At 33.9% G+C, this 17,538-nt stretch overlaps 1 protein-coding gene across 3 annotated transcripts in view; it reads right to left on the reverse strand.

Moving 5' to 3' along the window:
* Mrgn1 (Mahogunin ring finger 1) overlaps positions 1-8,375 on the reverse strand; it is a 72,109-nt gene extending 63,734 nt beyond the window's left edge. For all 3 annotated transcript variants that reach the window (XM_085809343.1, XM_085809342.1, XM_085809341.1), the window contains exon 1: positions 8,054-8,375. In XM_085809343.1, coding sequence (XP_085665469.1) covers positions 8,054-8,141 — 88 coding nt within the window. In that variant the 5' untranslated portion in view covers positions 8,142-8,375. The remainder of the gene's footprint in view (positions 1-8,053) is intronic.
* Between the last annotated feature and the right edge of the window lie 9,163 nt (positions 8,376-17,538).

Genomic DNA, 17,538 nt, shown 5'->3' on the forward strand with positions numbered 1-17,538 from the left:
AGGTTGTGCGAGATCTTCAGGTAAGTTAGTATTTTTAATTATTTGAGGATATTATTTTTATGCATTGTTCTAAATGTAAGGTGGAAGTAAAGGAATTTGGTATTATTGGAAAAATTGTTATTAGCAATGATTTAGTTTAAAGTAATTAGGATTGTAAGGTAAGTTTTATTAATTTAATGTATGTGCTCATTTATATTTTAAGTAGTGTTTTTGAATTTAATTATATTTTAATTAAATGATAGTTATTTTGTGAATTTTATGTTTGTAGGAATTTGGTATACGTTTTAGTTGAAGTAAACGTGCATGGAAATAATTTAAATATCTGACACTAAATATTCATAATGGTTGCGGTATGAATTCGTTGGTGACGTTTAAAATATAATAGATGATTTAGAGGTAAAAGTTTTTGGATATTTTATTTATTTTATATGTGGAAATGTTCATATTTGTAAAGGGTAAATACTTTTTCGCGATCAGGTAATTTCATATATGTTCTTTTTACCGGGTTTAAAGATTGAGAAAATTGTCATGTATTTTCGTGAAATTTTTCTAATTTATGAGAAAAAAGCAGTGTACATGGATATAGTGAAGAGTGTGCGCAATGCCATTTTTGTGCAATTCTCGGATGTTTTTTAAAGTAAAAATAAGTCGACGTGTACATGGTTTAGTGATATTTTAATTAAATGATAGTTATTTTGTGAATTTTATGTTTGTAGGAATTTGGTATACGTTTAAGTTGAAGTAAATGTGCATGGAAATAATTTAAATATTTGATACTAAGTATTTGTAATGCTTGCGGTATGAATTCGTTGGTGACGTGTATAATATAATAGATGATTTAGAGGTAAAAGTTTTTGGATATTTTATTTATTTTATATGTGGAAATGTTCATATTTGTAAAGGGTAAATACTTTTTCGCGATCAGGTAATTTCATATATGTTCTTTTTACCGGGTTTAAAGATTGAGAAAATTGTCATGTATTTTCGTGAAATTTTTCTAATTTATGAGAAAAAAGCAGTGTACATGGATATAGTGAAGAGTGTGCGCAATGCCATTTTTGTGCAATTCTCGGATGTTTTTTAAAGTAAAAATAAGTCGACGTGTACATGGTTTAGTGATATTTTAATTAAATGATAGTTATTTTGTGAATTTTATGTTTGTAGGAATTTGGTATACGTTTAAGTTGAAGTAAATGTGCATGGAAATAATTTAAATATTTGATACTAAGTATTTGTAATGCTTGCGGTATGAATTCGTTGGTGACGTGTATAATGTAATAGATGATTTAGAGGTAAAAGTTTTTGGATATTTTATTTATTTTATATGTGGAAATGTTCATATTTGTAAAGGGTAAATACTTTTTCGCGATCAGGTAATTTCATATATGTTCTTTTTACCGGGTTTAAAGATTGAGAAAATTGTCATGTATTTTCGTGAAATTTTTCTAATTTATGAGAAAAAAGCAGTGTACATGGATATAGTGAAGAGTGTGCGCAATGCCATTTTTGTGCAATTCTCGGATGTTTTTTAAAGTAAAAATAAGTCGACGTGTACATGGTTTAGTGATATTTTAATTAAATGATAGTTATTTTGTGAATTTTATGTTTGTAGGAATTTGGTATACGTTTAAGTTGAAGTAAATGTGCATGGAAATAATTTAAATATTTGATACTAAGTATTTGTAATGCTTGCGGTATGAATTCGTTGGTGACGTGTATAATGTAATAGATGATTTAGAGGTAAAAGTTTTTGGATATTTTATTTATTTTATATGTGGAAATGTTCATATTTGTAAAGGGTAAATACTTTTTCGCGATCAGGTAATTTCATATATGTTCTTTTTACTGGGTTTAAAGATTGAGAAAATTGTCATGTATTTTCGTGAAATTTTTCTAATTTATGAGAAAAAAGCAGTGTACATGGATATAGTGAAGAGTGTGCGCAATGCCGTTTTTGTGCAATTCTGGGATGTTTTTTTAAGTAAAAATAAGTCGGCGTGTACATGGTTTATGTGTATGTGTTATTTTGAAAAACGCGTAAGGAGTATGGTATTGTGCACTTTTTCCCAATTTTGCAGTGAATATTTGTCATGATTAAGCAGTTTTGTTAGATAAAAATTTCTAGCATAAGTGTAATTCGGCGAGTAGATTGTTGGAAGAAGTGTTCAGTAGATAAAAAGAAAAGAAACGGCGGCGGGAAAAAAAAAATAGAGGGTTGCTGTAGGAGAGTTGGTCGCCAAAAAAACGCCAAGTTACCATAGTGTAAAGATCAACCGGATAATGTTGCAGATTCGATGTCTAGAATTGAATCAGTTTCGAACATTGATTATGACAAAATTGCAGATGAACAAATCAATAATGAAGAATTGAAAGAATTACTAAATAGTAGCAAAAATTTTAATTTTAAACAATATCCACTACCTTCGGGAAAAATAATCTGGTGCGATATTTGACCGTTTATACCCCAACAATTTCCAATAAATGTTTTTCACAAAACACACGACTTGAACCATCCTGGCATCAAATTATCAGTGAAACAAGTAGCATCAAGATTCATTTGGAAGAATATTAAGAAAGATGTTAGAGAATGGGCTAAAATGTGCATTAATTGCCAGAAAAGTAAAATTATTCGCCACATATTTTCCAAATTTAACTCACAGCTAATCTTTGGAATATGGTAACATTTGGCGACATTTTGATAAGGCGATAAAGGTTACTAGCTAGGACTTTAGCAGTATACATGGATAAAGTCAAGAGTGTACGCAATGCCATTTTTGTGCAAATCTGAGATGTTATTTTAAGTGAAAATAGGTTGACGTGTACATGGATACTGTGTATGTGCAGTTCTTAAAAACGCGGCAAACAGTTTGTGATTCTGCACTTTCTCCCAATTTTGGACCTAATCTTCATCATGATTAAGCACTTTTGTTCCATAAAAGTTCTAGCATAAGCGTAATCCGGCTAGCAGATTGTTGGAAAAAAATTTTGAGTAAAAAAAAAAAAAAAAAAACATGCCTTTACTTCGTGAAAACAAAATGGCGTCCAAACAAAAACTAGCAGGTTGCTGTAGCAGGGTTGGTCGCCAAATTTTCGACAAAAAATCGCCAAGTTATCATAATCCAAAGATTAACCTAACTCATTTGAAGAACCTGATAAAATATTTAGCATAATTTATATCGATACAATTGGACCGTACCTACCATCAAATGGAAATAATTATTGCTTAACATGCATTGATTGTTTTACTTGCTGGATGAAAGTTATACTGATAGAAAATATTACCGCAGAAACAATCACAAAAGCATTTTATGCGAATTGGATTTGTCGTTTTGGTGTTCCTTTCAATGTAATCACAGATAGAGGAAATCAGTAAGATCAGAACTGTTCAGAAATTTAGGTTCTATCTGTCGAATTAAAATGCAAACAACAACTTCATACCACCCACAAAGCAACGGAAAAATTGAAAGATTACACAGAACATTATAAGCACACATTAAAGCTCACAATTCACTCAAATGGAGTGAAACTTTACCAACTATACTTTTCGGTATACGCACATCTCTACATGATGATGCCAATTGCTCCATCGCAGAAATGGTCTATGGTAAATCACTGACGCCATCAAGAGAATTTTTTTTAGAGCTCAAAATCAAATTAGAACCAGATACTTTCACCAGCGAACTCCAAAAATAAATGGTACAATTAAAACCAATTAAAAGTCAATGCAAAAGAAAACAAAAGTTATTTTCCCATGAAGATTTAAATTCATGTTCGCATGTATTTGTCAGAGTGGATCGTGTCAAAAAGGCATTAGAACCTCCTTATGAAGGACCTTTTCCTGTCAGTGCCAAAAATGACAAATATTATACAGTGAGAATTAAAGGAAAAGACATCAATGTTTCTGCCGATCGATTAAAACAAGCTTACTTGTTAGCCTCAGGTGAAGATAATTCTCCAAACTAAACAAATAAAGAAAAACCCCTACTACAGTCAAAAGTCGTTAATTCGGACACCCATAATTCGGAATGATCTATAATCCGGACCTCAAAACTGAAAACTTTCTGCGCATGCGCCGCGTTGACACATGCGCATAGGCGATTACGCGTGCGCGTAAGACCTTTTATGACTGCGCATATGAGTGTGCGCAAGTGCAGAATTCGTTTTCGCGTGCGCGTTTTATGTATAATGGACGTATAAGCTAAAATTATCTATTTCAGTTAATGTTGATGATTGCGTTGTTCCTTAATTTTTGAATTGGATCCGGCTTATTATTTTTTGCAGACTGTAAGAGCAATTTTATAAAAGTACGCTTAAACTTTCGATTATATCAAATAGAATTTCCGATATATATTTGTTAATATGTAAAGGATCTAAAGCGAAAGTATGCTTTGAAATCCGAAATCTGTTTATCAATTTCACGCTGCTCGGCGGGGGGGCGGCGGGCGCGTAATGAATTGGAAGTTGATCTGTCAGCACTATCCTTATCTTCAGCGCAGATGTTGTTATTTTATTTGGCTTATAATTCCTTACCAAATGTAGTATTTCATCTCGATATGCTCCGTCTTTGATATGACTTAAAACAAGTTCCTCGTCATTATAATTCGCTTCCGATAGCGAAGAAAAGTGACAGAGGTTATTGAAAACGAAAAAATTTCGATTGACAAATTAGTCGGTGTTCTTGACAAAGCAATTATAGGGCTTGAACAGCGGAACTTTGTAACTGAACAAGAAATTATGTCTGTTTAATAGAATTAAAGAGAAAGTATTATCACATGAAACGAAGCAAAACTTAAACAACTTACATTGAAAGAAATGTTTAATAAAGTAAACAAATAAATATTAAGCTTTTTCTTTTTGCAAATTTTGATACCCTTTAGATCATAATTGTTCTTTATTTCATAAATTACGGTTTCATATTTTTAATTTTAGAATTTCTGCATGCCATCTTACGAGATTTAAACTGATGATCTATAATCCGGAATCGCCGAAGTCCCGATGAGTCCGGATTAACGACTTTTGACTGTATTCCATCAAACGGAGATGAAAATGGAAAGATGGATGATTTAAAATTTAAAACAACATGTAGCAGGAGAACAATTACTTTCCCAGCCTGTTACCACGATTATGTAAATATTTAATGTTGTATACTAATTTTTCCTATAATGATTCTAATATTTTGTAAATAGTATTTATATAGTTTAATGTAACGTTAAGTATTTATGTGAGAACAACAATTTTTCTCTTTGTATTGCAACTATGTTGCTTGGAAGGGGAGCAGTGCGACCTGTACAAACCATATAGAACCTTTTTTTCGTACAACTTTATGTAGACTGCAAGTGGCAACAGTAGGAAACGAAAATAATCATAGAATGATGATGTTTAAAAAAGAACGGCTTTAAAAAGTGAATAATAAATTGTATTTCTTTCAAAATTAGCAGTGTAAAGTAATTCTTAAAGCAGAAAAATAATGTTTATGACGTAGCAACCGCTACAACTCTTCAAATGATGACAAGAGTGGAAAATACATATATTAATATGTATCAACAAATAACTGAAGAAAATATCATTGCATCATCTTTTAAACTTGCTAGATTTAGAGATTTATAAATAGTGTTGCATGAAAACTGTAAACTAATAAACCACATAACAGATTCATTTTACAGTATTTTCTGATTATTCACATCTGTACCAAAAAAAAATGCAAGAAAGTATTGATGAGGCAACACACCATGTTGCCCAAAAGTATTTAAACAGGAGCCCATGACGTCACCAAAAAAAGTATTTAGGTAACAACACACAAAAGTATGCACATTACATCTGCTCAGATGGCTTGCCACTTCTCTGGACATTTCGCCAGTCTGGCTGCAGCTTAGGATTCCTCCTATGGGAATTTTGGCATTTCAGCATAGTGGTGGACCACATACTGCAATTTTGTTTATCATCAGTGTAATCTCAGACATAGTCACCTGCACCTGTAGAACAGGATGTACTTGTTTAAAGGTATCATGCATCTCTTTTGATACAAGATTGTGCACAATGGCAAGTTTCAGCAATTCTCTCCATATCTTTTAGTGAAAACTGGCACACATACGCACACATTAAAAAAGGGGGGGGGTGGAAGAGAAAAAAAGAAAAACAAGAAGTGTGTATGACTTGTATAGCAAAGAAAAAGAATATAAAAATATAAGGCACCAATAGTTGCATTATTGAAACAGATACACAGACATACAAAACAAGCATGACCCTAAAGTTGGCAATAAGTTTGCAACTTTTTTTCGGAGGGATAACCAAAAAGTACCCTTTCTACAGTACACCAACTGCATTATCCTTTTATTATAAGCAAACAATGTTGTAGAAAACAGTGAAATTTTGGACTTTGCCGAATATATTTTAGCATTTCATAATGCCAGAAACAATACAACGACCTTAAAAAAATCACAATAATTCTGAACATACATAATACCATTTGATAGCAGAGCATAATTTCATATTTAAACTGAAATGCATGTCAATCTATTACTGCTCATTGCAAATAAAATGAAGCAACAGCTAATAATTTCAAAGCACAATAAAAGTTATTCAGCATCAATTCAAGTTAATATGCTATCAGACATGTCAACACTCTTTTCTTTAGAAGGGGAAGTAACATTCAAATCCCTTGAAGATGGTTTATTTAGTTTTGTTTTGTTTGCCTGTTTCTTTTCTCCCCTTTTTCTTTTGATGTTTTATGATTTTTCATATTCTAAATCTTAAATTTATTTGACAAACACCTGCTTTATTTTTAAAAAACTATCTGGTTTAAGGTACTTACCATTTTCAAGCTAAGACATTTATTTTATGACAAATGAATAAACGCATTTCTCATTAGGTCAAAGAAGGGGTAAAGTGCAGAATCACCAACTTATATGGCACATATTGATGTGTACATGGACAAAGTCAAGAGAGTGTGCAATGCCAAGTTTGTGCAATGCTCTGATTTTTTTTAAGTGACAATAGGTTGATGTGTACATGGATATCGTGTTTTAAAATTCTTTGACTTATTATCTTCAAGTTGATGCAGAATCACCCACTTACATGGCACATATCGATGTGTACATGGACAAAGTCACGGGAGTGTACAATGCCAAGTTTGTGCAATTTTCTGATGTTTTTCTAAATGAAAATAGGTCAATGTGTAGATGAATATACTGAGTTTGTGGAATTCTTTGACTTGTTATTTTCAGGTTGGTTTTGAGAAATGCACAAAGCAGTGGGCGATTCTTTTCCTCAAAGAAGTAATATATAATTCTCTTTGGATAATCAGAAAAACTGGCAGACCACAAGTACAAGAATATCTCAACTTTATAGGCTAATTTGGTTCGAACGGTTATTTGGAAACCAGGAATTTGAAAATTAAGATATGAACATGAACTTAAGTGAGATGATATTGCTATGGCAGAGATGAATAACTACATGATTATTTTGCATTGAGTGGGAAAATTTGACACTTCTCAGTTTTTAAAACTTTAGCTTGACACATACAAAAAAGAGGCTAAGAGTGAAATTAATTTAATTTATAGTTAAACATTTAAAATACTAAATAGCTCTCAACATTAACTAAATAGCTCCTCAACATTAGTTTTTCACATGCACACAAATTACTTTCATTTAAGTTTCTTAAATCAATATATTTATTACTTGCGATATCACGTTAATCACTATTAAAAATGCTGAAAATGTCATTATTTTTCCATGTGAATACTAAACAGTCAAGCTATAAGAAAAATGCAGCTTTATCATACCTACTTTAAAATACGCAGGCTAAAGAAGTTCGCACTTATGTAGCTTAAGATATATGGTGCTTATATAACATGATTAAATTAATAATAAAAGTTATCTCTTTTACTGCATATGAAATTACAAAAGGCATTTAAGACCGCCTAGAGAAATGAAATGTAAATATACTTTACTTCGACCTTCCAAAAGCACAAGGTATAATTTTTAAAAACTAATAACATTTATAGATTATCACTGAAAATGATCAAAATGTGAACTTTTAACGAAACATACAAACCTGTTTTAGGGGGGTATCGGTAGGCGTTGTTGGAAGTATTGTCAAGTTCTTCGATTCTTGCATTTTGTCGGCCTAATATTAAACCCATAGTTTAAATATGACTTAATGTAAACAAATACAAAGTGGCTCTATATAATCATTTGGAATCATAACTTTGAGTAATTATCTTAGTTTCACAGTATTTTCTTGAGTATTTCGAAGTGTGGTAAGTAAATTTTTATTTTTTTAAACGCCCGAAGATAATTTTTTTTTAAAGATCACTACATTGCAGAAATCATTCAATGGAACCCAACGGGCTACGCAACATGCGTACTCTCCTATCCTGAACTGCTAAACTGGAAACTGCTGCGCATGCTCGAGCTGCAATTGTTTTTTTCTCTCCCTCAATGGATTTTCTGGCATTCTCATGTTGAATGGATTGCAGGTCATGAATGGACCTAAGCAGTCGTCTATTCCCGGTATTAAGTTATTAGAATCACTGCATTATGGGGTAAATCTAGAAGGCGTTACAAAATCTCAGAACTATATTCCCTCACTTGGAAAAGCATTTATCGAGCCAAAATGTTTTCTTGTTAGCTACCAAATCGTCCAAATAGATCCAAATTAGAAGCTTCGAGCTCATTTACTTTAACATTATTTAGAATTTTATGTACATCTTTATTACAGAGTTTTTCTATTACTAAAATTCAACTATCCATTTTCGTCGTGGCATATTCGAAAAACTGTGATTAAGAAGATTAAAAAAAAAAAAAAAAAAAAAAAAAATCAGGAGGGTAAAATTAGCAAAGCAGCACAAGGTTTGTTATCAATTCCTCCTGATTTAAAACAGAAGTGAAACATGCCAAAGTGAAACATAAAATTAGGAAAGCAACGTTTGTTGCTTCACCATGTTTCTGTTCTGTTTTAAATCAAGAGGTACTGATTAAGTCACTTAGACCTCACTTCTATTAAGGAAGAAAAACAGGATTATGGATACAGATATATAATTTTCGTGTTTCGAAATAGGTACGAGTATACGTGAAATTTACCAGTATTAGCGATTAAATGCAAATACTGTTTTTCAACAAAAACTCGTGAAACAAAGATATTTAAAGATAATTCGTTTATTTCACGTATTTCTTGCCGTCCAGTCCCTGTTTCTTGTCTTTGCGTATCCATCGTCCTCATACTTCAGGAAGAATGGTGCAAACACAGGAGTACTAGGACTCTGAGTCCAACCTCCATCGAAAATAATTTGATTTTCGAAATTAGAGATATTGAGGAGGAGTGTCGAGTTATTTTATTTTATAGAAGGGTGCATAAGTCAAATCATTGCTGAAAGAGTTCAGTTGTAAAAAAAAATATATGTTCTTAATATTAAATAATATTTTCTAAAAATAATGATTTAAAAATTGTCTTGCATGCTTTAAAACTGAATTAAAAAAAGAATTATAAAGAAAAAGACAATTCATTTATAAATTTATGAATTTCGTTGATGACTTGGACCTCATTTTCTGACAACGCAAGTATGATACATCGCATATTGGAACAAACCGTGATGGAATTCTTTTAAATATAACTCACATTTGAAACAACGAAGTTCCATCTGCTTTGAAGTCACAGAGGATTGAACTACTGATATAACTTCAGTTGGGTTTGTATTTCCATAAGGTCAAATATTTTGAATGGTGCGTAAACCTTGCTAGCAGGTAATGAGCACAAAACACAAGCATTTATAAAAACCACTTTACTAAATATAATAGAACACGAGTTGAAATGAGTTGCAATCTGGTGGAACGTATGCAGTCAGAACTCATGCATGCAATTATATATCCTTTTCGGGAGTAACTTTTAGGAAGAAATACTGAAGACGCTAGACGCCCTTCAGTCAAAGACTTGCACAGAACATTTCGGTCGTAGTAAATCAGTGCGGCTACACCAATTTAGAATAAATGGAGTGAGTGTGACGTCACTGAAGTAAATTCGGACGGTATAGGTTTCTACGCGCTCCTTTTTTTGTGCCGATCTTCTAAAGCGTTTGTCATTTCTGAATGACAGTAATGCATTTACTGATCATCAAATGATGACAAACACATCTGCTGACTATTTTGCAGCCAAACATTTGATGAACCAAATACATCTGGCAGCTGTTTGCTTCAATAAGGAGCGTTGCAACTGCCTTGGTAAAATGAACACTTTGTAAAAAACATTCTTAAACTCTTATAAAATTTAGCTGTGTATCACCTGCGTGCATGGTTCGACAGAAACCATGTCTTACTCAGTGCTTAAATTGCGCCGGTGGCCACCGGAGCCCTAAATAAGATAAGCTCTTGTACTTCTTTTTATAAAACTGAACCACAATTTAACAGGAAAAAAAATTAGAATTCCTAACGTTTTAGTTTAACAATAAGCAGACTTTGCAATACTCTATTTTCCTAGAAATACGAACTCATGAGAACATGAGACGTTCAAGTAAAGTCCCCTCACTGACATGCGGAAACCTTTTTCTTTAAGAAAAGCAATAAATTTGGGGTAGTTTTGTAAGGATCTTAAGTTTTACTAACGTTTATTTTATTTTAAATCTTTACTATCACTTCTTATTTTCTACTTCCGGCCAGAATTATAAGCGTGAAGGAGTTTATGCAAAGTTGTCTGGCGAACGCCAAGTATTTAAGTGTGGCCTTTTTGCCAAGCAGAAGAGAGGAAGCCGTGAGTTCGAAGCAGGCCGCTTACCTTAGAAGTTACGCAGTTGCTACTTTGCCTTCCAGGCCAGAGGTTTTAATCCTCTTGATAAATTAAACGTATTGTAGTGTTCACAGTCTCTGTGCTACATACGCTTTCTGTTATTATAAGGCCAATCTTATTCTAAAGTTAAATTAGAGTTTAGTTTTATTTTGATATCTTTTAAGTTAGACCCCGAGTGGAGGGTCATTGTATTCCGAAGTACGGAAGTCATTGTATATAAAGAAAAAAATAAAGGGTTTTGTATACCCTTCGTCTGTATCCTGTCTACTTACTACAATTAGTGAACATAGCTTTAGTAAGCTCTCTGTTCTAGTCAGGTCATTGTATGTTTCCGAAGAAGGTTAGAAGAAACATTGAACCTGATAGTGGCGCCCGACGAAGAATAACCATGGCCGAGTTTCAAGAAGAACCTGTGCTGCCTGCAGAAACAGCTCAGAAGCCAGAAATGCCAGCTGCCGCCCTGGAAGGATTTGGGTATATTGTCCAGACCATGCGCGCTTCGATGAAACCAGAAGCAACGTTTAATGGAAACTCACAGGTAACCAGTTTTTTGGAAAAATTGGATGACCACTTCATGCTCTACCCCGTGCACGAGTTTCAAAAAGTTACCTTAGCTACCAGCGCTTTGAGGGGCCAAGCGCTTAACTGGTTCAAATGTATCGGCAGAAGTCTCTTGGGTCAAGCAGGAAGTCCCACCTATACCTACGAAAATTTCAAGACTGCCCTACTAAAAGCCTTCCCTGTTGTAAGGGATCGTGCGAAATTAGAAACAGAACTTTTCAGTATATATCAACAAAGAATGGAAAACATCTCGAGTTTTATTTTAAGAAAAATTCACGTTTTCAAGCTCTTGTATGGAAACCGTCCGGATCCTGAAATAATTCAAGTGATTTTGCCGAGGTTACTACCCCAAGTGCAAGACTTTATTGAATTGAGAAATCCGACTACACTGGAAAAATTATTTGAGCTAGCAATCCAGTTTGAAAGTAGAAGAACGGCGGACGTCGAAAGAAGACGCCAATATCAACAGCGAAACCAATTTGGTACGCCAAGACTACAGCAAACTCAAGCACATGGCTACGGAGAAAAAGCGAATCAGTGGGCAAGGAAACCCGAGCATTCAAAAACAGCCGGCGAACGTCGACAGTTCAATAGCAACCCAGGAAAAAAGTCTCAAGGCCAGTGCAGAAAGAAGGAAAGCACCGAAAGAAAAAAGAATTTAAACTAAAACGGATTTCTGCTGACGAGAGGGTGCGGAAATCCGAAGGCCACGAAAACCCCTCTTCCTACAAGTTAAATACAGTAATGGTGAAAAATTTAACTCTTCCGAAGATTGAAGTCTTGGTAAATAATATCCCGGCCACCGCGCTCCTGGATACCGGCGCGCAGTGTTCCTGTGTGGCAGAAGTCTTTTTTAGAAAGTATTTTCGCAAATACCGCATATATAATGCGGATAATACAACAGTATTAGCGGCGCAAGGAGAACAATGTAAGTGCGTAGGTAAAGTACCTTTGTACATCCGTATCAAGGACGAACAAGTAAAGGTGATGTTTTTTATAGTAAAGAATTTGCAAGCATACTTAATACTAGGAATAGACTTTCTTTCAGACGCACAAGCTACACTGGATTTTAATGAAGCGTCTCTTAAGCTGACGATGAAACCAGTGCGTGTAGAAAAGGTTGAACCGCCAAGGTTAAATCTCGACCACCTGCCTAATGACGAGCAAGATAGAATCCGACAGAACTCTCCGCAGCAAAAGTCGCCGAACTGCGGAAGGGCCATCAGCGGCGGAGGAAAAAGTACAAGAAAAATTTGAACGGCCAACAACGAGGTCCAAGCAGGATCACGACAGAAGTTTCCCGGTTCCACCAAGACCAGCTGCCTTCAAACGGCCAAGACCACAAGCAGAGGACAGAAGGAAGATGTTCAAGGGTGGCCGTAGTGGTGAAAAACGGAAGCTTCCAGAGGAAAGCACTGAAGGGCGAGCCCGTACAAGAAGGAGGATCAACCAAGCTACGGTCTGCAGCACCTTTAAAGACTGGGCCCAGAAAAGGATGTCTGAATATTACAAAGATAAGTAAAATTTTATGTTACTTTACAAACTTAAGTTAATCTTTCATTCTTACTGCAAGTGGCAGATTTCAAGAAGTTTTACCTCATGCGAGGTCTACCTTTATCGCCAAAAGGGCGAGAAATGAGTTGTGACCGATTTTCTTATTATGTTTTTCAATTACTCGCGCGTAAAACTAAAGTTGATGTATAATAGCGTTGTATAAAGACTTAAATATTGTAAAAAGTTATTGTATAAATTTTATTTAAAACATTCTAACAAGAAAGAAGTTTTAGTCTGAAAGACTTTTTGAAATGTAGTATTATTTCAATGTAGAAAGAATTGGCACTTGCTTTGAAAAGAATAGAAGTTAACAATGTACTACTAATGTATGTTTTCAAATGTGTAAAATTAACGGCATCTTGATATGTTCTTGTATACATGTGAACTGCTATTTTGAATGTTTAGAAATAACGTGATATGGTAAAAGTGAAAGTAATGTTAAAAAATTTGTTATTCGTGTGACTGTAAAGATTAAATCATGGTGAATATGTGTTAAAGGTTGAATGATGTAGTTAGGCTCTCTGACGCTACACTTTAGAGTTAGCCACTTTCAGAATAGTACATCAGGGTCTAGAGTTGAAATTAGGGCGTGTTAAGAGGTCTCGTATGTTGAATTTTAACACGTTAGTGTTTTGATTGTAGGAGGAAGTGTTGAACACATAGACAGAAACACATTCGTGTTTGGTGTTTTTACAACACATGTCAGAGAGCACGGGGAGAGATAATTAAAATAGTCATGAATGACATAAGAATGTTAAGAAAAGTATATTCTATATGTTATTTGCAATGTCATTCTGTAACATTTCATTAAACTAGTTTTCCTTCCAGATCTCTGGAAGGAACCAGAATTGAATAAAGCTCCTGTTTTGATGCAGTACAGATGAAAAAGAAAAAAGATTGTTGTATATTCCGGGAGCTGCTATTGTAACAAATTTCTTTCTTTTAAAATTTTCTAGTTTCTAGCTAAGTTATGATTGTAAAAGGTTGGCCTCGCGTTAGTTTCTAGAGCTAAAAGTTTTCAACAAGGTCGTTTTAGACCTCAGTTTCAAACTAATTAACTCTGGCGGGAAGTATGTAAGGATCTTAAGTTTTACTAACGTTTATTTTATTTTAAATCTTTACTATCACTTCTTATTTTCTACTTCCGGCCAGAATTATAAGCGTGAAGGAGTTTATGCAAAGTTGTCTGGCGAACGCCAAGTATTTAAGTGTGGCCTTTTTGCCAAGCAGAAGAGAGGAAGCCGTGAGTTCGAAGCAGGCCGCTTACCTTAGAAGTTACGCAGTTGCTACTTTGCCTTCCAGGCCAGAGGTTTTAATCCTCTTGATAAATTAAACGTATTGTAGTGTTCACAGTCTCTGTGCTACATACGCTTTCTGTTATTATAAGGCCAATCTTATTCTAAAGTTAAATTAGAGTTTAGTTTTATTTTGATATCTTTTAAGTTAGACCCCGAGTGGAGGGTCATTGTATTCCGAAGTACGGAAGTCATTGTATATAAAGAAAAAAATAAAGGGTTTTGTATACCCTTCGTCTGTATCCTGTCTACTTACTACAATTAGTGAACATAGCTTTAGTAAGCTCTCTGTTCTAGTCAGGTCATTGTATGTTTCCGAAGAAGGTTAGAAGAAACATTGAACCTGATAGTTTGTTTAGGAACGCCTAATTTTCTCGCCATGCCATTGTATCTAGCGTATTGTTATCAATGCTTACAGTTAGTTATCATCACAGGAAGCAAAATTTGTGTTCCTGAAATGTGGGTTAAGTGACAGCGTGTACAATAAGAGTGAAATACTGAGATAAACTGCTCAAGCACGTCGTCTTTCCACAGTATCCACTAATGGGGGGGGAGCGTAACCAGCAACTTTACATTTAGGAGTCCGATTCGGGACTCATTTACCCCTGACACCCGTCTGCTTGATGGCTATAATTATATCAACAGAGAGCCGCGGTCAAAGAGAGCGTTCTCTCTTACTGATTCTCTTCATTTTTTGTTTCCACCCACTCATACCCTCATTCTGTTTCGCCCTGGAATTTTCATCAGCTACACCTTAAGTATATTTCATTTTTGTGATGATAAAAGAACTCCCCCTCCCCCTACGATCAGAACGTAAATTGGGCCAGAACCCACTGGATGTCGGCTCCGGTGCTTTTTAGTTTTCGTAATAAATCATAATTCTTGCCGGAACGCACCGGAGCCCTGAATAAGAAGGCTGCGGCACTTCTTTTATGTAGTTGAATAACAATTTCAGTAGAAATGTTATCTCGAAAATTTTATTTTAACAATAAAATTATATTAAATTGCGTATTAAATTTCAATTTATCTCTTTACCTTTTATTTAATTTTAATTAGTTAGTTACTTCAATCTTTAATTATTTCAATAAAGAATAATTAATTATCTAATAATTATAAATTAAATTATAATGAATTAATTATATAATAATTATTGATTAAATAAGAATTTATAAACATTAATTAAATAGATATTAATTAATTTGATAATAATTAATTATTTAATTTTAAAATCATTAATAAGTTTAATAGTCATTTTATTTATTTATTTACTCTTGTTTCTTTCTGCTGACTGTCTTCCATAGGGCTCCGGCACTTCTAATCTTAGAAATTAAGCCCTGGTCTTACTTTAAAAAAGTGTAAAAAATCTAAAACTTTGGAATTCAGCTTTTTTGCCTTTGCTGCTTGGATTTACTGCCGCTAGAAGTAATGCAAATATTTTGAATCGATAACGCATTATCGTTTTCCTATTAGAAAATCCTGACTGCAAATCTAGAACACTTCATTTGGAAGTTAAAAGGATGAGCGAGGGCTTAAATGTATATCTCGCTCATTAAGTACCCTGAGCATAGTTGAAATAAGCCATCTGATCTGCTTATTAAGTTAAAAATAGGAATTCTTCATTTATTTTTATTTTAATTTGGTAAATTTGCGCGTAAAACTTTTTTGGGTTGTTGGTTTTAATTTATAGCATGTAATTTAACTTAACTTTAAGCTAGATGGATAGTATATAGAAGTAATAATTGGCCCAAACTACACTAGACACGATCAGAACTCATACAGGTTTAAAATTCATGTACCAGGTTTTAAAAATCGAATTTTAAGTTATGTATAATGAAACGAATATTATTATTTACGATGCATTTTTATAAGGATGAACAAAAATGAATTCTCAAAAAAGTTACTTTTTGTTACCTCTCACTTTGCTATATTGTTTGCTGTAATGAAGTTGCTGAGGAAAATATAGTGTTCGATGCGTTATTGTAAATAAATGGTTTGTTTAGATAAACTTATTTGCATTACTGTTTTTACAGACGATGTGAAAGACAAAAATTCTATACGTGTAGTGAAGGCTATGGTATTAGTTAAGAAACTGAAAAACTTAATTTCTTCTGAAAGTTGAGAGTGCATTAATAATGAAAGTTGTTTTAATAATGAAACAGAAATAATTAATGTAGTATAAAGCAAGCATTTAGTACCGATCATAGCACATTATATTTTTACAACGTATCTGCCATTTTAACGATTTCATCTTTCTTTTGCAAGGAATCTGTAAAGTAAATTTAGCCTGATTTATCATTTTTTTATTAGTGTTACAGTATTAATGGGCCAGAACAATACTTAAAATACATATTGCAAGTTTTTCTTTCTGCGTTTATTAGTTTAACCATGATGTTGTGACAGTATCGAGATGTCTGGCATAATCTCGAGAGAATGTTCTAAAATATTTTGCCTGCTATAAAAACGCCAATGAGAATATTAGTATGCCAGACCTTCCAGACGGTATAGTGGTTATTGAAGCCTGATTGCGATACTGAAGGGCTCGGGTTCGAATCCCGGAGAAGGCATGGATGTTAAAATTGTCTGTCCCTTCATAGGAGGAAAAGGTGGTCCACCTATTAGGTGCCTCCATAATAAAGAAACCACCACGTCTGGCCTTAGGAGTGGCCGATGCCGACATAGGCAAATGCCCGCCATTGGGGAAAAAAAAAAAAAAAAAAAAAACATTAGTATGCCATCGTAGTACGACAACCATTTCTAAGTAGTAATTATCTACGCATTCTGCTGGCGCAGCTCAACTTTCTTAGGATGGGCATTTGCCTTGCCCGTATAGTTAATAGCAGGTTTTTAAAGACGCATAATCTTAAAGATTAAGATGCGAAAGATACTAGGTGATAAAAAGATATAGAATAGAATATGAAGGATAGAGAGAATATAAAGGCAGGTTGTGTACACACAACAAGAAAATGATACGGAACACTCATTAGTCTGGATTTTGCATGGATTTCGGTTACATTTTCATTTATTTCGAGGGTAATTAGATACAGATCCTTCTTCTTCAGGAGCAAAAAAAGATTTCGCTTCTGAAGAAAGATTTGTAGAGTCATTAGGTTAATTGAAAGCAGAAAAGATGAGAAATATGCAACCGCCTTCGCCGGGAATCGAACCACGGACCTCTGAAATACCCGCTCAGTGTGCAGAACCACTACACCACGAAGCACGCTAGGGAAGTGGGAGAAATACCTTACAGATTATACAGAGGATCATTCGTGTACCGATTTGTCAAATAAACACGCAATAATATAATGGTAATCAGGGAAAAAATTCTGATATAACTGGCTGCACTTTACCGTG

Source organism: Stegodyphus dumicola, chromosome X2 (genome assembly GCF_044657685.1).
Source record: "Stegodyphus dumicola isolate Sdum_Otavi_A_Nest chromosome X2, ASM4465768v1".
NCBI classification, from domain to species: Eukaryota; Metazoa; Arthropoda; class Arachnida; order Araneae; family Eresidae; genus Stegodyphus; species Stegodyphus dumicola.